At 45.5% G+C, this 18,300-nt stretch overlaps 1 protein-coding gene across 1 annotated transcript in view; it reads right to left on the reverse strand.

Annotated features, from left to right (window-relative positions):
• The window catches only part of ISM1 (isthmin 1), a 47,013-nt gene that overhangs the window by 18,058 nt on the left and 10,655 nt on the right, over nucleotides 1–18,300 (reverse strand). The window contains exon 2 of the mRNA XM_083175835.1: nucleotides 1,980–2,201. Within this exon, the coding sequence (XP_083031961.1) occupies nucleotides 1,980–2,201 (222 nt within the window). The remainder of the gene's footprint in view (nucleotides 1–1,979; nucleotides 2,202–18,300) is intronic.

The raw sequence follows: 18,300 nt of genomic DNA on the forward strand, positions 1-18,300 counted from the left end.
CACATTTTTAGGTGTGTTTTATACTGTAATTATGTTTATTGTGGATTTTATTCTTTTAATTCAACAAACCCCATCAATATTGTATACCCTATATGATCTTATTAGGTCAGCTTGAAATACAGCCTTCAGACGCTTATAGCTGTCTTTCCACAATAGGACATTCATTAACTCAGCAGTTAACTGTTATTCAATTTAACTGCTTGAAACTTCACTTTTGACTATTTGGATTTTACAGCTTCATCTTAAACCCTTTTATGTAAGAAAATGGTTTATTTTCATTGCACATCATGCTCTGCCAAGAAGCTGAATTCGCATTTTATAGCCTTAAATAATATTGGTATATATACACACACACACACACACACACACACACACACACACACCACACACACACACACACACACACATTTCCTCATTAGTATTAAAAAAACACATTACACTAATGTTGTATATAGTCTTCATTTCATGTAATTTAAAAGTACTGGATTTTAAACCCCATATCTATTGCTAAAGAGAAAGGTCTCCATTTCATTGTAGGTTGTGTGTTTATGTTTATTTACTTAGTCCAACAGAAGCACCACGTTACTACACCACTGTAATCCTTTTTGTTTCTTTAAGAGTCTTTCAACATGCACCATTGATCTACAGCTACATGCCAGTAACTTCATGTCACTCAATGGTGGTCTAATAAAGTACAATGAAGCTTAAGTGTAAGAATAAGGGTAGCAATCCCTCTTCATTTGAGGCATCAGCTTATGTACTGGTCTGCAGGGTAGTAGTAGTAGTACGTTTATTTATAAGGCGCCGCAAAGTGTCCGCAGCGCCGTACATAGCAAACAAAAAACAAATTACAAGGTAACGTACAGGGTGTGTTGAAAAATAAAGTATAAATAGGGGTATAGCTGGTAGAAATAAAATCAGCATCAGTTCAGAAGTAGGTGTCAAAATTGTCGAGGAGACTGAAGATGAAGTAGAGGAAGGGAAGAACAGGATAGGAGGACATGTGAGGTAAAGAGGTATGGTGAGTACGTGAGGCAGGAGGACCCTACTCATAAGAGTTAACATACTAAAAATAGGTGGGTGGACGAACGAAAAACAACAGGATAAGTAGGAACGGAGGCAGGATAGGAGGATCAAAAGAGGTTAGGAGGAGGGATAGGCTAGTCGAAAAAAGTGGGTTTTGAGGGAGCGCTTGAAGGAGGTAAGGGAATCAGAAAGCCTGATGGGTTGCGGGAGTTTGTTCCAGTGCAGGGGGGCAGCGCGAGAGAAGTCTTGGACACGGGAGTGGGAGGAGGTGATTAGGTGAGAGGTCAGTCGGCGGTCAGCGATGGAGTGAAGAGGACGGGAGGGAGTGTGGATAGAGATCAGAGGGTACTGTCTAGGGAAGAGGTAGCCAACGCTAGTCCTCAAGATCTACCAGTTCTTGTTTTTCAGGCAACCTGTGGATCTATAGTAGGAATGAATGCAGCAGGTTTGAAAATGTGACAGTTAGTAATTACTACAGCGGTGCACCAGCTAGGTGATTTGGAAAACGTGGACCGTTGGTAGGTCTTGAGGACTGGTTTGGCCACCCCTGGTCTAGGGTTACCCCAGCCAGTGTCTGTAGTCTCTGAATAGAAATCATACCTTGCTGGCTGCACCACTTCCCTCCCCAAAGCATACCTCCTGGGATTTCCTTCCTGCATCTACAGTAGGTCTGACCCCTACAGTGTGCGACTAGTTACTCTGGGCTTAATCCTCCTGTGGGACCAACCCCTGACACCTCACTGACAACTTCATGTTACTTCTACCCCCCTTCCCGCTCCCCTCTTTAGAACCAACTACAAACTATTTGCACAACGCAAGCCTGATAACTAATGGAGGGCTAGCCTGCAGGATAGGGCAAACCCTTTCAATTGTGATGGACTTAAAATCGCAGAGTATCCCACTTCCCTCCATCCAAAAGGAAGATACTGTATATAAAAAGGTGCAAAATTTACCTGAATATTTGGATTTTGTCCATTAATATCAGCCTTTGACAAGTCTGGAAAGTTTGGAAGATCCAAAAGGAAGGAGCCTGGTCCATCTCTTTGTAAAGAGGAATGTCCATTGGTCATAACACGATGTTTAGGTAGAGACCTGCGTTTCGCTTGGTCATCCAGATACTCCTGTCTTTCGCCATGGGTAAATGGAAAGCTGGCTTCAGAAGAGGGTTGTTCGTTCTGTAGAGATGAAAGGAGAAATCACTACAGGGACTTAGACTGGCTTTTAAAGCATATTTAACAAAGTATTGATTTGCCCATTTTTTCTTTGTATCGTCACAAACCTGGTGATGTAAAGACGCAACACTAGTCACTTGACGAGCAGGGTAGCGTGGGCTCACAAAATAGCAGCCATGGTGCAGTGAAGGCTATAGAGGCCTGCGCTACACATACCAAAATCTGATGGTTGCTAGGGACACATCTACTTTTTTTGCAGGTTTCTGTATCTAGATGTGGGGTGCAGTACCCCCCAAAAAAGCATATTATTTACTGTTTCTTACATAGCACAGCACATTCCATTGTGCTTTACAGTAGGAGACAGTGATACAACAAACTGGATATTTACAGACAGTCAAAAGGTATGAAGGCCCTGCTCGCAAGCTTAAAATCATAAATACCAGTAAGTGTCATTAGACCCCAGCTCATCCCACCCCATTCCCTGCTGCCAGTGTCACTTCCCTGTCATTTTTATTTAGGACAACATGGAGCATCTTCCGTAATGGCTCGGAGCAGGGGGAGGAGCCAATAAACTTGATGTACTGTAAAAGTGTTGCTTTAAGTAAATAGGTATCGTCTAAATTGAAAAACCACACACACACACACACACACACACACACACACACACTGCACAATTTAAGCTGACAACTGTCAAACAAACCTTCAAAACTCAATCTATAAATGTAAAGATAAGAAAGGGGAAAAAAAAGCACACATTTAAAAAAAAAGATGTCTCCCCTAGATTTGGTGGTTCACAGTTTGGTGTATATTCCAGCAACTTTCTTATAAAACACTACCTCGCCCACAACAACCACTTAAAATACCTTGAAAAGACGCTGCCAGCTGCTGCTCCGCCATGTCAGCGGCACGCGCTGGGACCCACATGGATTGATGAGGTAATATATTTTGTGCCTCAGGTAACCCTACAAACGTGGACTTCCAGACACCAAGGGTAAGATGTGCACCCATTATTTTATTTAAGTTTGAGCACATTATGTATTCACCGTTTTTTTTTTGTTTTTTTTACTAGTGTGAGCACTCATATTCACTACTTCTAACAATGGGATTTGGCAGGCAGCAGCTATGTTATTTTACTTTGCAGTAACTATAACATCACACTATAATCATTAACCCCTCCTACAGAGAAGCTGAAGAGTTTTAAAACGTTGTCAACTTTGTAAGTGTAACAGTTTGAATAGCGAAATCATTTGCCCCAGCCTCTCAGACAGAGCAGCGCTGATTGGTGCTCTACACTAACACTCCTCATGCACCTTTCACGTCACAAATGCCAGGTTGCACTCAGGATTTGGACATGGGACCATCCTGGGAGCAACCAAGTATTTGCGATGATTAGCCCCAATATACTGGGTCACTGATATAAGAAGGGGGCAGGGGAGTAGACCGCACTTAGAGCGGACGCGGCTTCCTCCCTGTAGTATGAACAGGACCAGGGTCGCTTGACCTGGGTTACCCATTTGCGCTGCCCAGCAACCTGCTGGATCTGGGTTATTCCAAATGGCCCTTTCACACAGCAACAATCCGGTGCGGCGTGAAAGGGGTATCCGTGAGTAATAGCCCAACTTGGGGTTGGGGTTTTTCTCAATTAAAAAGCAACATTTCTGGAAGTAAGAGAGAGTGTATGTTCGGGGGGCAGTAACTAGCTAAGCTAAAGTCATAACAGGTCGGTCAGAGCAGAATTCCCCATTTAATGCACCCCTGGGGCTAGTAGCAGTAATTCAACAGCTCAGGGCAATTAAGCCGGGAGCTAAAACCCCAGGGTAAGCCAATTGTATTCCCCCTTTTATGCTGATCATTATTAGGATTCAGAACGTGTCCTGAAAACGACATGTCCCGCAGTGCAGTAAGATATACTGTAAACAATATTACTCTGTTCCTAGGTGACACGCTGTGTATAGAATGGAGAATCCATAGCGGTAACCAAGCAAAGGGTTAATGACTTTGGACTTTCTGGTCACTCCTCCAGGGTGCCGTCTTCCACTAGGCACATCGTTCTATTGTTACAACATCAAAGACTACATACTGGGACAGAGTGAAAAGTGAATTTATGGCTAGACCGAATTCCCATAAAAATGGACAGCCACACTCATCAAATCCTAAAGGAAGCGCTGTCCGTTAAAACCTCCTGGAACGTCCCAGCATGAAGACTCTGCAGCAGTAGTGTACAGTGCTTCTGCATGGCAGCCAGCTTAGTGCCTTTGCAGATCTTGCTCATACAACACTTGTTGGAAACAAGCAGCGTACTGTGTAGGGTCCAGTTTGTTTGAGGTTATTTAGGTTTGGCCAAAAATTCAGTCAGTCAGTCTGAGCCAAATGTTAGAAAACAGTAACTCTCTCTAAAGGGGCATACACATGGGCGATATGACTAGGTTGCTTAGAAATAAAAGCACTGGCCGCTCCGCGTGTACACCACCAAGCAAAAAGTGATGCATGATACAGCCAGATTGCTTAGAAATCAAACTCAAATCTCCCAGTGTACAAAACCCTGCTCAGCACAGATCGCTCAGCACAACGTAGATATTGCACTTAGGACCTTTCTTGCCCTGAAGAAGCGGTTAAGCGAAAACGCACGCTCGGCACCTCTAGTCCTGCGGGCGTGTGCTTACCGTGTGTTGCTCTAATACACTATGTGATTGTTGATCGGCTCAGTGAAAGTACTCTCAGCCCGAGCCCTTCTCAGGCCTATTCTGTTTGTACTGCACAAGTCTCATATGAATGGCACGCTAGTTTCTGTCCTTTACCAGCAGTGAAGTTATTACCCCCACTGCGAGCCACTTTATTGACTAACCCTGTCCTTATTGCTGTTAATTTATTTTGTTATCAATATCCCACTGCAAACTACCAATGTATTAACTGTGAAGGAATAGTTAAATGCCTACAGTGGAAATATCACATAGGGACACTGACTAGAACACATATTTGTAATGAGAAGCCAATTCACCAAAAGATTCAGTATGCGGAATTTAAGCAACACTGTAGGAGATAAAGGGCGGGATGTATTAAAATACAGTGCCGCCCATTCGCTGCATATGTACTAACATATGCGGCTAGCATCGCGGTGCGGTGACGGAGATCCCTCGAGATACCTGTACTGTGGTGTGCGGGGGTCTCCGTCATCTCCCTGCTTCTCACGCCGGGGACAGCTAAGCAGGATGTCCTAGGGATGGCCATCGACCATTCGAAATCATCGATGGTTCATGGCCGTTGTCGAATACTTTTGACATCGATGAGGGGAGAATCAGATTGGTTTCCCTCCATTGATGGAACAGCAAAACAAGGTTTTCCTTTTTTTTTTTTTTTTTTCAGAGAGCCGGGACACGGAGCATAGCTTCACACCCAACACCCGTGAAGCCCCGTCCCTCATGTTTTCATCAAACACAATGGATTACCATTGATATGTAAAAACATTAATGGTCATCCATTGAATAGTTTAGCACTATCGATGGCCAGTTGCAGAATTGCCATCGATGGCCATCCCCTAGGCTGTCCCAGGACCCTCCTCCTCCCCCCTGCAGCCGGAAGGACATCCGGCTGCTTTACTAGGGGGAGGAAGGGCTTACCTTACCTGGACTAAGGTAAGCCAGAGGGAGGGAGGGAGAGAGAGAGAGAGAAAGGGGGGGGGGGGCAGCGGGTTTGCTGCGGAGGAGTCGGTTGGCAAAAAGAAGCCCATAGGCTTCTATAGGCAGGGCCGGCAACATAAAAGTATTGGGTCCCGGAACACTGATATCTTTGCCCCCCCCCCCTTATTGTGGTGAGTCGCAAGGCTGTGAATTTGCAGCCTTGCGAGTCCACCAGACACCGCTCTGCGAATGCCGATACGCATGCACCCCCCTCGCACACCGCATTCATACACATGGGCTGTGAATGGATGTTTAAAATTAAACACCCATTTGCAGGCTGTGGGGGAACGACCACATCATTTGATGGTTGGCGAACATCGAATGAATTGGAAGGCACACGCACATGTAGTTACTCTGAGACTTCAGATAATATAAAAAAAAAAAAAGGCAAACAGGTGCACGCAGAGCCAGAGAGGTCATTGGCTGCATTCACTTCTGAGCCATCCTTAATCTGCAAACATGTGGAATAAATCAGGGAAAGAATACATTTTTCCCTCTTGAAGGGCCAGATGCACTAAGCTTCAAAAAGTGATAAAATGGAGAGCGATAAACAACCAGCCCCTAACTGTCATTTTCCAAACCCATGTTGTCACATGGTAGGTAGGAGCGGATTGGCTGGCTGTTTATCACTTTTGAAGCTGGATACCAAAAAAATACTGGAAAAAAAAGCAAAATCTAATAGTTGTACATTGGCCCAGTACTATATAGTATTATAAAAAAAGGTGAGAGATCGAGAATACTAGTATGTATATTAGTATATATTATGGATACTAATGTTATTTAATCCTTTGCTTGTTTTTTACATTTTAAAGCAAACGATTGTCCACGTGTAAGATAAAGAGGAATATGCATCAACCCTAACTGTAACTTTACAGGCGGTGTCTGAGGACATGTTTTTAGCAGCATGGGCTAGCTAAACTACAGCCTATTATGGCAATAGGAAGACCTGAATCATATATAATAAAAGGCTGCAGGGGTTCCCAAACTTTTTGGAATCATGGCACCCCGAAGCATCAGAATTATTTTGCGGCACCCCTAGGCTACAGGTTTCTCATTGAGAAAGTTAAAAACAAATATTAAGTTAAATATATTGTGTTTATATCTAATCATTAGGATCAGTAATGTGGTATTGGACAGGATTCACTTCTGTTTGTGCACAATTTGACTATAATGTTAAACATAAATAACTTGAATTGATCCTGGACCACCAACCCAGGGCACCCCTGCAAGTCCTCCAAGGCACCCCAGGGTGCCACGGCACACAGTTTGGGAACCCCTGGGCTAAGGGGCTGATTTATCATCACCCGTGAGGATGCGGATGTGTGTGATATTAGCCTAAATCCACAATGCAATCATTTATTAAATCACACAAATGTATCAATTATCACATGCGGGGCAGAGCTTACTGCAATTCCACTCTGCAGCCAAACTGGGATATTTTTTACTCAGACATATACAATATCGGACCTTTTCCATAAGGAGCTTACAATCTGGACTTGTCAAGAGGCAACAGACTAAGTACTCTCTGTATCGGCAACAGAGGAGGAAAAAGGATACAATTTGCATTTTATACCCCTTTCACACAAGAAATGCAGAGACAAACCCGGGAATTAAATTCCAGGGACATGCAGGGACATTTCCGGGTTGGGACCCATTCACACATGCTTTTGAAGCAGAGACAACCCGGGTCGGCACCTTTCACACTGAACCCGGAATGACCCTGCATTTCTATGAGAATAGCATTGAAAATGGCCTTTTTTAGGCTCACATTAGATTATTGATTATTAATAATTAAGACACAAAACATTTGTAGTGTTTCAGCCTTTGTTTACTTGTATAAAACAAATTAAAAGGCTTATGAAAGCATATTCCCCTCTAATGATTAATAGCTCCCTCACCTCATTTGTTCAAGACATGGCACACATTGCAGGATTTCAGGGGTTAAAATGCACTTCTGGGGTCTGTGGTGCTACAGAACATGCAGTGTCTCCCTGCACACTGTATGCTGCCCCTGGGTGTGTCTGAGCGTCCACCACAACAGGAAGTTGCCCTGCTAGCAAATCAGCACTAGCAGAGGCAACACGGGAAGCAGGGACATGTCACTGCACCTTTCACACCAGCCAGTAACCCTGGAAGGACCCGGGAGCAACCCTGCTACCTAGCAGGGTTGAATTGCCAGCAAATTAACCCGAAATTTGTCCCTGGAACCTTTCACACCAGAGCTAGTCCCGGGTTGTTCCCAGACCCAACCCGGGAATTTAGGCTGGTGTGAAAGGGGTATAAGTTAAAACTGTCAGTTGAGCCTGAAAAAAAAAAAAAAATAATAATAATTATATATTATATGAAAAAACAAAAAGCGGCACTCACGAATCTTCTTAGTGAACGAAAAAAAAAATTGAATAAATCATTGTTTTATGTTCACTAAGAAGACTCAGGAGTGCCGCTTTTTGATTTTTCACTATCTTGAACTGCCAAGTTCAAAGAAGGCACCAGAGCATTTCATGAGTACCTGGGAGTGCCGGAGAAAACCACTAGGCAGCGCCACCACTAAACAGCTTTAGGCATTTGCCTAGGGCACCGGCCACTGGAGGGCGGTAGTGAGCTGTCACATGAGCAGCAGCAGCGCCGCTCCCGGAAGAAAAGGTACCAGGCCAGCAGGGGAGCCGCAAGCATACCCCTTCCCCCCCGTGTGGAGTAGTTAATCTGCAGGTGGCACGCGCTGCCCCCCACCGTGCTTGGTTGCCAGCGCTGTTCCTAGCCGCCCGGCATCCCCCCCCCCGGAGTGCGGTGCCTTTCCACTTTAGGGGTGGACACCGGTCCTGTATATATACACACACACACACATTTCTACCATGACCTGTTTAAGTTTGCCTAGTAAAAATTATAGTAATACCAGCATTTGCTGAAAAGCACATTTTACCACAAATAAAATTTAATGTCCTTTTAATAAATCTCCTTTGAGCATTTTATAATCTTACATATTTTTTATAGTCTACTAGCACCTGCACTTTCTACTGCCATGGAGCTAAAAAAGTATTAATTGTAATAATTTAAACCACCTGGATCAGCAAAGAATCCCAAAACAGCATGTTCTTGATATATGGGGTTAGTTTAAGAAAAAAGGCTCTAAACCACTTTGCATTCAATACACTGTCTGCATTTTCTACATTTTCGTGAGTTCTAAAGCAAGACTGAAATTAATCTATAACCTATAGTCAATGTTGTATGACAATTTGTCATGCACGTCCTTGTATCATGTGACTATATTTGTTTACGGTCGAATAATGTCCAGAAGACTACAGGGGTTAAATTCAAATACATAAACTGTAGAAAAAACATTGCCGATGTTAAAAGAAAAAAAAAAGGTTGGTGGGTAAAAAAATTCCCTTTTGGAACATGACATAGAATTGAATTGCATACAAAAGGTTTCAGAAAGAGCCACTCTCCTGCTAATTTTTCTTTAACCGTGAATGGAATTACAATGATACAAAAAATTGTAGACCAGCTTGGTATCCGGTATAAATAAAAAACATACTGACTGGAGATCAGTTCTGTTGGTACATGCAAGATAGAGAGTCCTAACACAAATGAAAAACAGTGAAGTCCTATAGAAGAGAAAAAAAGCACAGAATGAGGAAAGAACACAATCTCTGATATGGGCCTTAGGGATAGAAACATAAAAATAGTATAAAAATAGGAGTTTATTGTACGGTAAAAGGTCTTGAAAAGTCAACAAGGGCAATAAAACAGTACGGGTATCTTTTTTTTATAAATAAAGTATTTTTATTGAACAGAATATACGAGCAAAACAGAGTATCACGATACGGTAATGTTTTGTATTTGCATGTACATGTGGAATAAAGAACATCTTTACTAAAAGGTTACAGTGTCTCCGTTCTGCGCAAGCTTCATGGCAATACTATAAATTCTTGATTTATTTTATTCAGTACAACACAAAAAAAAGAAAAAGAAAAGGAGAGAGCATCTATCATGCATATAGCGTGTGGAGTAAGGCTCAGACAAAAGCGGGGAGAACATTTTCATCATAATATAGATTACACAGTACCTGACAGTGCAATGTGGCTGTTAGCACCAATATTCACTTTCATCACCCAGTGCCCTGTGTTAGGAGTGTGAGGAATGCGGGGACTCTAACCACCTGTTCCATATCTTTTCCAATTTAGGTAAAGTGCCACGAGACATATAGACATTTTTCGTGTTGTACATTGGCAATTACCAGGGCCCTCCACTCCGCCAACGTAGGCCCCGAGTCAGCCATCCAACATCTAGCTATTATGACCTTGGCAAGGGAGCATACACTGTTCACATATTGGCCTTCCGAATTATTCAATGGGGTATTGGTCCTGCTTCCCAGCACACACATTTTGGGCGTCAGGGCCTGCCCGGGGATCCCAGTGGAGACTACTGTGGATTTAACAGCAGCCCAGAAAGAGCTGACCTGGGGGCAATCCCAAAGGAGATGCCAGAAGTTCCCCTGTGGGGAGCGACACCTTGGGCAGTCTGAGGAGGCTCGACCGCCAAATTTAACCAGCGTACACGGGGTCAAGTATGTTCTATGCAGAATGAATATTTGGATTTGCTGGACTCTCGCAGACACTGTAGCGTATCGTGGATGTGCCAATGCCTCCTCCCACTCCTCCTCCTCAAAGCAACCCACATCAGCCTCCCACCTGGATTTTAGAGTGGATAACGGGTCCTTGTGTACAAATGATAATAGAAATGAGTAGGCTAGAGAAATAGTTTTAATTTGCCCTAAGTTGGTTAGAAATTTTTTTGTTGGGGAGGATATTAATACAGGGGGGGCTGTTGTTGAACTGAGTATTTAAGGCATGTCGTGACTGTAAAAACCTAAAAAAAAGTACATATGGGAAAGCTCGTATTCCTCCTTTAGCTGCTGGAAGGATTTCAGCACATTTGCCTCATATAGCTGACCAATCGTCACCACTCCCCGAGACGACCAGAGCCGCCTGCCCGACAGGCAGGCAAGTTCGGATAATTTGATGGAGTGCCAGAGGGGAGCCCCGGGGTCAATAGCGGTGTACCCCGTCAGGGATTGAGTCTCCTGCCAGATTTTAATAGCTTGAACAACCAATGGGGGGGCACATCTAGGGATCCTTCCACCCAGCAGCAGATGTGAAGGTGAGACCGTGGGACATATTTGATGTAAGAACGCAGTTGGGAGCGAAGTCAGATCGGTATCCTGCACCCAGTGCCTGAGATGTGAGAATTGGCTAGCATAATAATACAACCTGAACTGGGGCAGGGCTAGACCCCCGTCAGTCCTTGGTCTAGTGAGGGTGCGGATGCTGATCCTAGGGCGCTTGTTTGCCCATATTAAGGAGGATAATAGGCTATTTAAATGTCTGAAGGAGGCCGGTACATACACCGGGGATTGATGAAGTACGTAAAAGCACCTTGGGTTGTATAATCATTAATTAGATTGGTCCTGCCAATGACGTTTAAGGGCAACTTGGTCCATACTAGTAATTTGTCTTTGATAAGGGACAATAATGGCTTTAAATTCTTGGGGATAAAATCTTGACTATCGTTAGTGATAACTATCCCCAGATATTTGAATTGCGAGACCCAGCTAAACGAGAGGGGGGCATCTGCAGCTAGAGGTGGGGGACCACGCAAGGGCATAATAGAGGATTTGGACCAATTCACGGTGAGACCGGAGAATCTACCAAACTCCTTCATCAACTGTAAGGTGATTGGCAGGGACAGCTTATAGTCTTTAAAAAAAAAGGGAGTAAATCGCCAGCGTAGAGTGCCACTGCATCAGTCCTCTGTCCCAGCTGGAGTCCAACTATGTTATGATGATCCCTAAGAACGCATGCCAGCGGCTCAATAGCTACAGCAAATAGACCAGGGGAGAGAGGACACCCCTGTCTAGTACCCCGCTCCAGGGCAAAAGGGAGTGAGACGTGACTAGTAACAGAAATCCTGGCCATCGGGTGAAGGTACAATAGTTGCACCCCTTTTAGGAATTTAGGGCCAAAGCCCATACGTCCCATAACCTGCCACAGGTAAGGCCACTCGACTGAGTCGAAGGCCTTGTTGGCATCGAACGAAACAATGGCAGAGTAGGTCTCGTCTACATGTGTAGCCTGGATATGTGTAAACAGCCGCATTAAATTCGTGCTGGTAGACATACCCGGCATAAAACTGGTTTGGTCCGGGTGAATAATGGACAGTATCACTTTATTTAGCCGAATGGCCAGGATTTTTGCCAGAATCTTAGCATCAGTAGTAATTAGGGAGATAGGTCTGTATGAGTCAGGGAAGTCAGGATCTTTACCAGGCTTAGGTATAACCACTATAATGGCTTCTGACATAGAGTCCGGGACAGCATTAAGCTCAAAGAGGCCATTGAATAAATCCAATAGCTTGGGAGCAAACAAGTCCAGGTGAGACCTATACAGCTCCACCGGGATGCCATCCACGCCCGGTGCCTTCCCACCAGGAAAGGACCGGATCGCAGTTTCCACCTCATCAACCGTGACAGGGGCTTCCAGAGAGGACCTAGCCTCTTTGGATAGTACAGGTAAATTAATGCAGTCCAGGTAGCCAAAAAGGCCCCCCTGCGAGCAGCTCAGTCTTGATCGATACAGATCCTGGTAAAATTTAAGAAACACGTCAGCAGTAGACGTTTTCAGTACTCCGTCAGAACCATATATCTGGGCAATTGAATTAGTTGGACGGTCTGAATGCACCAGGAGACGGCCCGTCTTGTCCACATTCATCCCTCCCATAAAGACTGAAGGCCTGAGGATTCCCCAAATTGAAGTATCCATGAGGGGTGTAGCTTCCAGAAGGACTGTCCCCTCTGGCACTCCATCTCCACCGTCAACACCAGAGGAGAATGGTCCGAGACTCCCCTCGCCTTGTAACAGACAGTCTGGAGTCTAGGCAATACCGAGGGGGAAACCAGAGCTAGGTCTATTCGTGAGAAGGAGTGGTGAGTTCTAGAGAAGCAGGAGAACTGGGTAACAGACGGATTTTTTAGGCGCCAAGCATCCAGTAAACCAATCGACTCTACGTACTTAGCAAAACCTGAGGGGCGGTCGTCCGGAGGGACAGAGCCAGGAGGCCACCATTTGTCCAGACCATGGTTCATTAGTTTGTTGAAATCCCCAAGGCATATAACTGGTGTGTCAGGAGATTGGGCCACGTAGGCGGCCGCGTGTCGTAGGACGTCATAAGTGAAGGGGGGAGGAACATAGACTGCCAGGATAAAAAAGGGCTGTGAGTACAAGTTGCAGTTTAGGAAGACGTATCTACCTAGTGGGTCCGTCTTAACCCCAAGTATTAAAAAATGTACCGACTTATTAATCAGGATTGAGACCCCCCTAGAATGGGTAGTGTGAGAGGCATGGTAGGCCCAGCCTACCCAGGGCCTATGTAAAGATAGTAGTCTATTGCCCTCCATGTGGGTCTCTACCAGGCAGGTAATGTCTGAACCATATTGTCTGACCATTTTAAGAACCAAGGAGCGTTTAACTCTGTCATTTATCCCACGAACATTCCAAGTTAAAATATTAAGTTGCGTCATACTAGAGTAAGAGGTGCACAATATTGAGGGCAGCCATTGTTCAGACAGCGGCCCCGGATCATATGGCACATCACAGTTATCAATTCCTCAATCGTCAGACCCTCCCCACCTGTATATAGTAAGTGAATAATTGTTGCATGACAAATAGACAAGAGAACAGAAAAAAAAAAAAGGAAAAGAAAAAAATAGAAGAGCATATAAAAAAAAACAGTCCCAACATAACACACCCCCTCCCTGTATACCACCCCCAACTTCGGCATACTTATATCCCTAAACTAGTAAACTACCAAGACCAAAGAGGTCAGGGAATACCCAGTTAACCTTAGAGGCTATCAAGTAATAACCACCAATGCAAGCATCGGGGCCCCCCGGCCAAGGCATAGAACTGTAAATCGTCTAAAGTAACACTTATTTGAGGATAAAAAAAACCCATAGATATTCTAAACATATCCCCCCATATAACGCAACAGGAGTATAGCAATAGTACCGCATATGTGGTTCTAATAATGTTAGAGAAGCATCATCAACCACAGGCGGACACCTAGGTGAGTCTCAGAGAATTCTAGGACACTGCAGCACATTCGAGGAGACGCAGTCCACATCTGCCACTCGACTATCGAGGAGGGTCAAGCCAGAGCCAGTTGCCGGGCACCAGGCGCAAACCGATCAAGCCAGGTCGCCGCTTCCCGGGGGTTGCTGAAGAATTTTGTCTCTCAATCTGCCACCACCCGCAGGCGGGCCGGAAAGAGCATGGAGTAGGGAAGATTCAAGTCACGCAACCTGCGCTTCACGGGCATAAATGAGGCCCTCTCCTTCTGTACATCCATGGCGAAATCAGGGAAAGTGGAGACGGTCACACCATTCCTAACCATGGGGCCCTTGGTGCGGTTCAACCTCAGGACTGCGTCCCGATCCTTGTAGTTCAGGAATTTGGCTATAAATGTCCTAGGAGGGGCCCCCGGGGGGAGTGGTCGAGTGGGAATCCTGTGGGCTCTCGACGGCAAACTGGGGGGTGAAGGATTCCTTGCCATACAACTCGATGAGCCAGGTCTCCAGAAACAATTCCGGGGCTGAGCCCTCCTCCCTTTCCGGTAGGCCGGCAAATCTGACATTATTTCTTCTCAAACGGCCCTCCATGTCCATAAGTTTATTCTGTATACTTGCGACCTGCTGCGTCAGGGTAGAAACGGTGGTCTGCAAGGGAACAACTGCATCCTCTACCGTAGAGACCCGCATCACCACCTCTCCCACACGCTCCCTGATGCGTTGCACATCCTGCCTAAGCAGGGACAGGTCACACTGTACTTTTTCCATTTTGTCCGACAGCCTTTTCTCGCTGCCAGCAATGGCGTCCAGAACTTGTTGAAAGGATGGGGGTGCAGGCAAGGCATCTTCAGGGGGGGGGGGGGCGCTAGGGCCACCAGCCTCATCCAGGCCGGATGCAGTGTCCACCTGTGATGTCGGCGGATCACGTGTCTCCTGTCCCCTAGCATACTTTGCCAGCTTCGCTGCAGGAGTGTTATGTTGCTTTTGCTTCACCATAATGAAGGAATGTGGGCCAGTACTATCCAACTGCCAGCCGAATCCTACTCCCAGCTATGCGCAGCACAGGCTGTAATTAGTGGTATGAGCTGTGGAGTAATTAGCTGCTGCAAGGAGACTGGGTATTTCAGTCCCAGGCCTTTATAATGTTGAGGCAGTGTAGGAGGGTGCAGCAGAGGCTCTGCCACTATGGGGCAATGAAGCTGGGCAGGTGGGAGCTGCAGCAAAGGCAATCCAGCGGGGGAGAGGGACCACCAGCCCAGGGAGAGCACCTGCACGAGGGGAAGCGCCTCCTGTGCGCTGCAGTCTCCAGTTCCCCAACCAATATGGCCACCGGCACAGATGACTCACCCAGGACTCAGCCCCCAGTGTCCGGCCGTCGGGCGAATTCACCGCCGCAGTAGTAGGCAGGCAGCATCGGGTGGTTCATCAGAGCGCGCGCCCCCTCACTCCAGCCCAGCAGCAGAGAGGACGTCCAGCCGGAAGTCAGCGGGACGGAGCAGCGGCAGGCCCCAAGCCTCCCCTCAATCTCAGCCGGCAGCGGTAAGGTTCTACGTCCACAGGGGTGCCTTTACACGGGGGATGGTGGCAGGGCCGTCTTAACAGCAGTGTGGGCCCCCGGGCAAAGCAATGCACTGGGGCCCTTACCCATTCTCCCCTCCTAGGGGTGGGGGGTGCTATCAGCTGATGTCCCACGGGTGGCAGGGGGTGCTCTATCTTCCATTCAACATGTAGGACCTGGAGCAGTAACTTCTGCTAATTACTCCTTTACTGCACAGGTGGTTGGAGGGAGAACACTAACGTGTGGAAGGGGGCACTGAGCTGAATGAAGGGTCCCTTATAAATGACTTCCAGGGAGGTAGGGGGTGTTTTATACGCAGGGGAGGGTTGGATAATGGAGTGGGCTTAATATTGTTCATTTTCCAGTGGAAGGACAGCTTGTTTGACTGCAGATATCGCCATTATCTGAAAATAGATTTCTTAGCCTTCAATAGTATAAAAACCTAGAGTCCCAACTTTCAGGAGGTGCTGGGGACTTGGGGATCAGAGATTAGGACTGAGCCAGAGCAATCCATTGACAAAAATATAAAACTGTACACTAGACGTTTGGAGCTGGAGCAGGGACTGGCTGCTGGAAGGCTGATATCTATGGTTCTGGGCATGATAGAGACAAGTTGCTAGTGTCAATATATACTCAGAAAAACTCTAAGTCCAAGAGAACCTGAGAAATATGACTGGGAATTGCATTTACCAGGTCGTATGTGGACTGCTGCTTTGAAGTTGGATATCTCCAGTTCCCCAGGGACGATTTTCAAAATTCTGGTATCTCTGGAAAAAGGGGATCCTCAGCTATCAGAATTGGACCCTTATGCACCTGGGGCCCCTGGGCAAGTGCCCATTAAGCCCATACGAAAAGTCGGCCCTGGATGGTGGCGTTACTTAGGCTCAGGATGGGGTTGTAGGATATTTGGCCGGGGAGCTCCGGTACCACACGACCTACCCACTTGCTGCCGTAGCCACACACCCCCAGTACGGGTATCTTTAGCGCACCAGTGAAATGTCAGCCGGGGTGACAATGAACCTTTACCACAAACAGTTCAGATAGACAATAGTAGACTAAAAAGATACCAGTCCATTTTTTCTACTAAAGCCAACAAGGGCACCACAATTTTGTCATATAATTAAGAAGAGCATTTAAATACTGGTCATGTATTCCATACAGAATATATATTATACTAGTAAGCCTGCTAGAAGCAAAAGCTTTGTGAGCTAGTCTGCTACCTTCTGTGTTTGTGCATGTGTGAGAAAGATGTCGTTTCACTCCCTGCCAGCAGATGTCAGTGTTTCGGAGACTCACGGACACTAGACAAATATATTATACATGCGGGACTGAACAGACTGTATAGATAAAAAGGAAAATGGTTTCCAGTCCACCACCAACCGACAGGTCGTAGTAGCAACCACATGAAGCATTAATTTATTTTGGGTCCTAGTCAATGGAGAAATATCTAAAGGGAAGCGTAAATATACAGTATATCTTTCCAAATCTGTGAGAATTGAGGGAAATTTGCATCTCTATTGAGGTCTTTCAGGTAAAGAATGCCACTATTTCCATGCAGAAAAAAAGTGGAGCTGTTCATACCTTAAATTGTGGGGCATTAGGATAACAGGTGAAGGGTAAAAATCAAAATTTCCAGTTAATGTAATCCCAAGGCTAGTGTACGATTTTTTTTTTTGAAGCCAAAACAATTTAGGATGAAATACTTTGATCTACTGACCATTCAAGGCCAAACCCAATGGACAGTGAAATAGGAGTAGCCATTTCATTCACTATCCATTTATTCAACATCTACTTACATTCTGTTGGGATGAATAATTTGTGTATATGACACATGAAATGCCTAATCCAGTGGTAGCCAACCCTAGCCCTCGAGAGCTACCAACAGGTCCCATTTTCCAGACAACCTAGCTGCTGCACAGCTGCACTCAATCACTGACACATTTTAAAAGATACACAGATGGAGCTAATTAGCTCACTTGTAATTCTGTGAGGAGACCTGCAAAACATGTACTGTTGGTAGCTCTCGAGGACCAGGGTTGGCTACCCCAGTCCTAATCAATGTCATGGATATGCTAGATTCTGTACTCTCAATTTATAAATGGCTCTAGCTGGTACAGCGGCAGGGAGCCCTGCATAGAGATTTGGACTTGTTGAGCCCTACATGCAGCCAGGTTGTTATCCATTGTCCAGACTCCTAGTGAGCTAAACTGGTAGTAGAACATCGTAGTCAGACAAGCCAAGAAATGCAATGGATAAGACAGAGCAGAAGTCTACAAGAACTGACAGAAATAGCCACGAGATACAACCCTGGTGACAGAGGCAAGGTAGCAAACCAGCAGGATGGTGAGAGATAATTGGATCAAACACTGGGAAGCCAAGCAGCAATAGATACAAGAATGTTGGAGATCAGGACCTAAAACTCTGGCAAGTTTGATCTAAACCAGTGGTTCCCAAACTTTTTTGAATCACGACTCCCTATAGTATCAGAAATTTTGTTGGGGCAACCCTAGGCCCAAAAAATGTTATGGTTAAGGAGTAATTTAGAAAAATATATTAAAATTAAGTAAATTGTGTTTATATGTCATCCTTAGGGTCAGCTGTGTGGCGAGTGACAGAATTTGCTTCTGTTTGTCCATATATTTTATGATTGGAACCACGAGCACTGGTTTTGGAGTATTACATTGACCATAATAATTATGAATTGATCCTGGACCACCAATCCAGGGCACCCCTGCAGGTGTTCCG

The sequence above is a fragment of the Crinia signifera genome, chromosome 3 (assembly GCF_055691185.1).
Source record: "Crinia signifera chromosome 3, ASM5569118v1, whole genome shotgun sequence".
Lineage (NCBI taxonomy): Eukaryota > Metazoa > Chordata > Amphibia > Anura > Myobatrachidae > Crinia > Crinia signifera.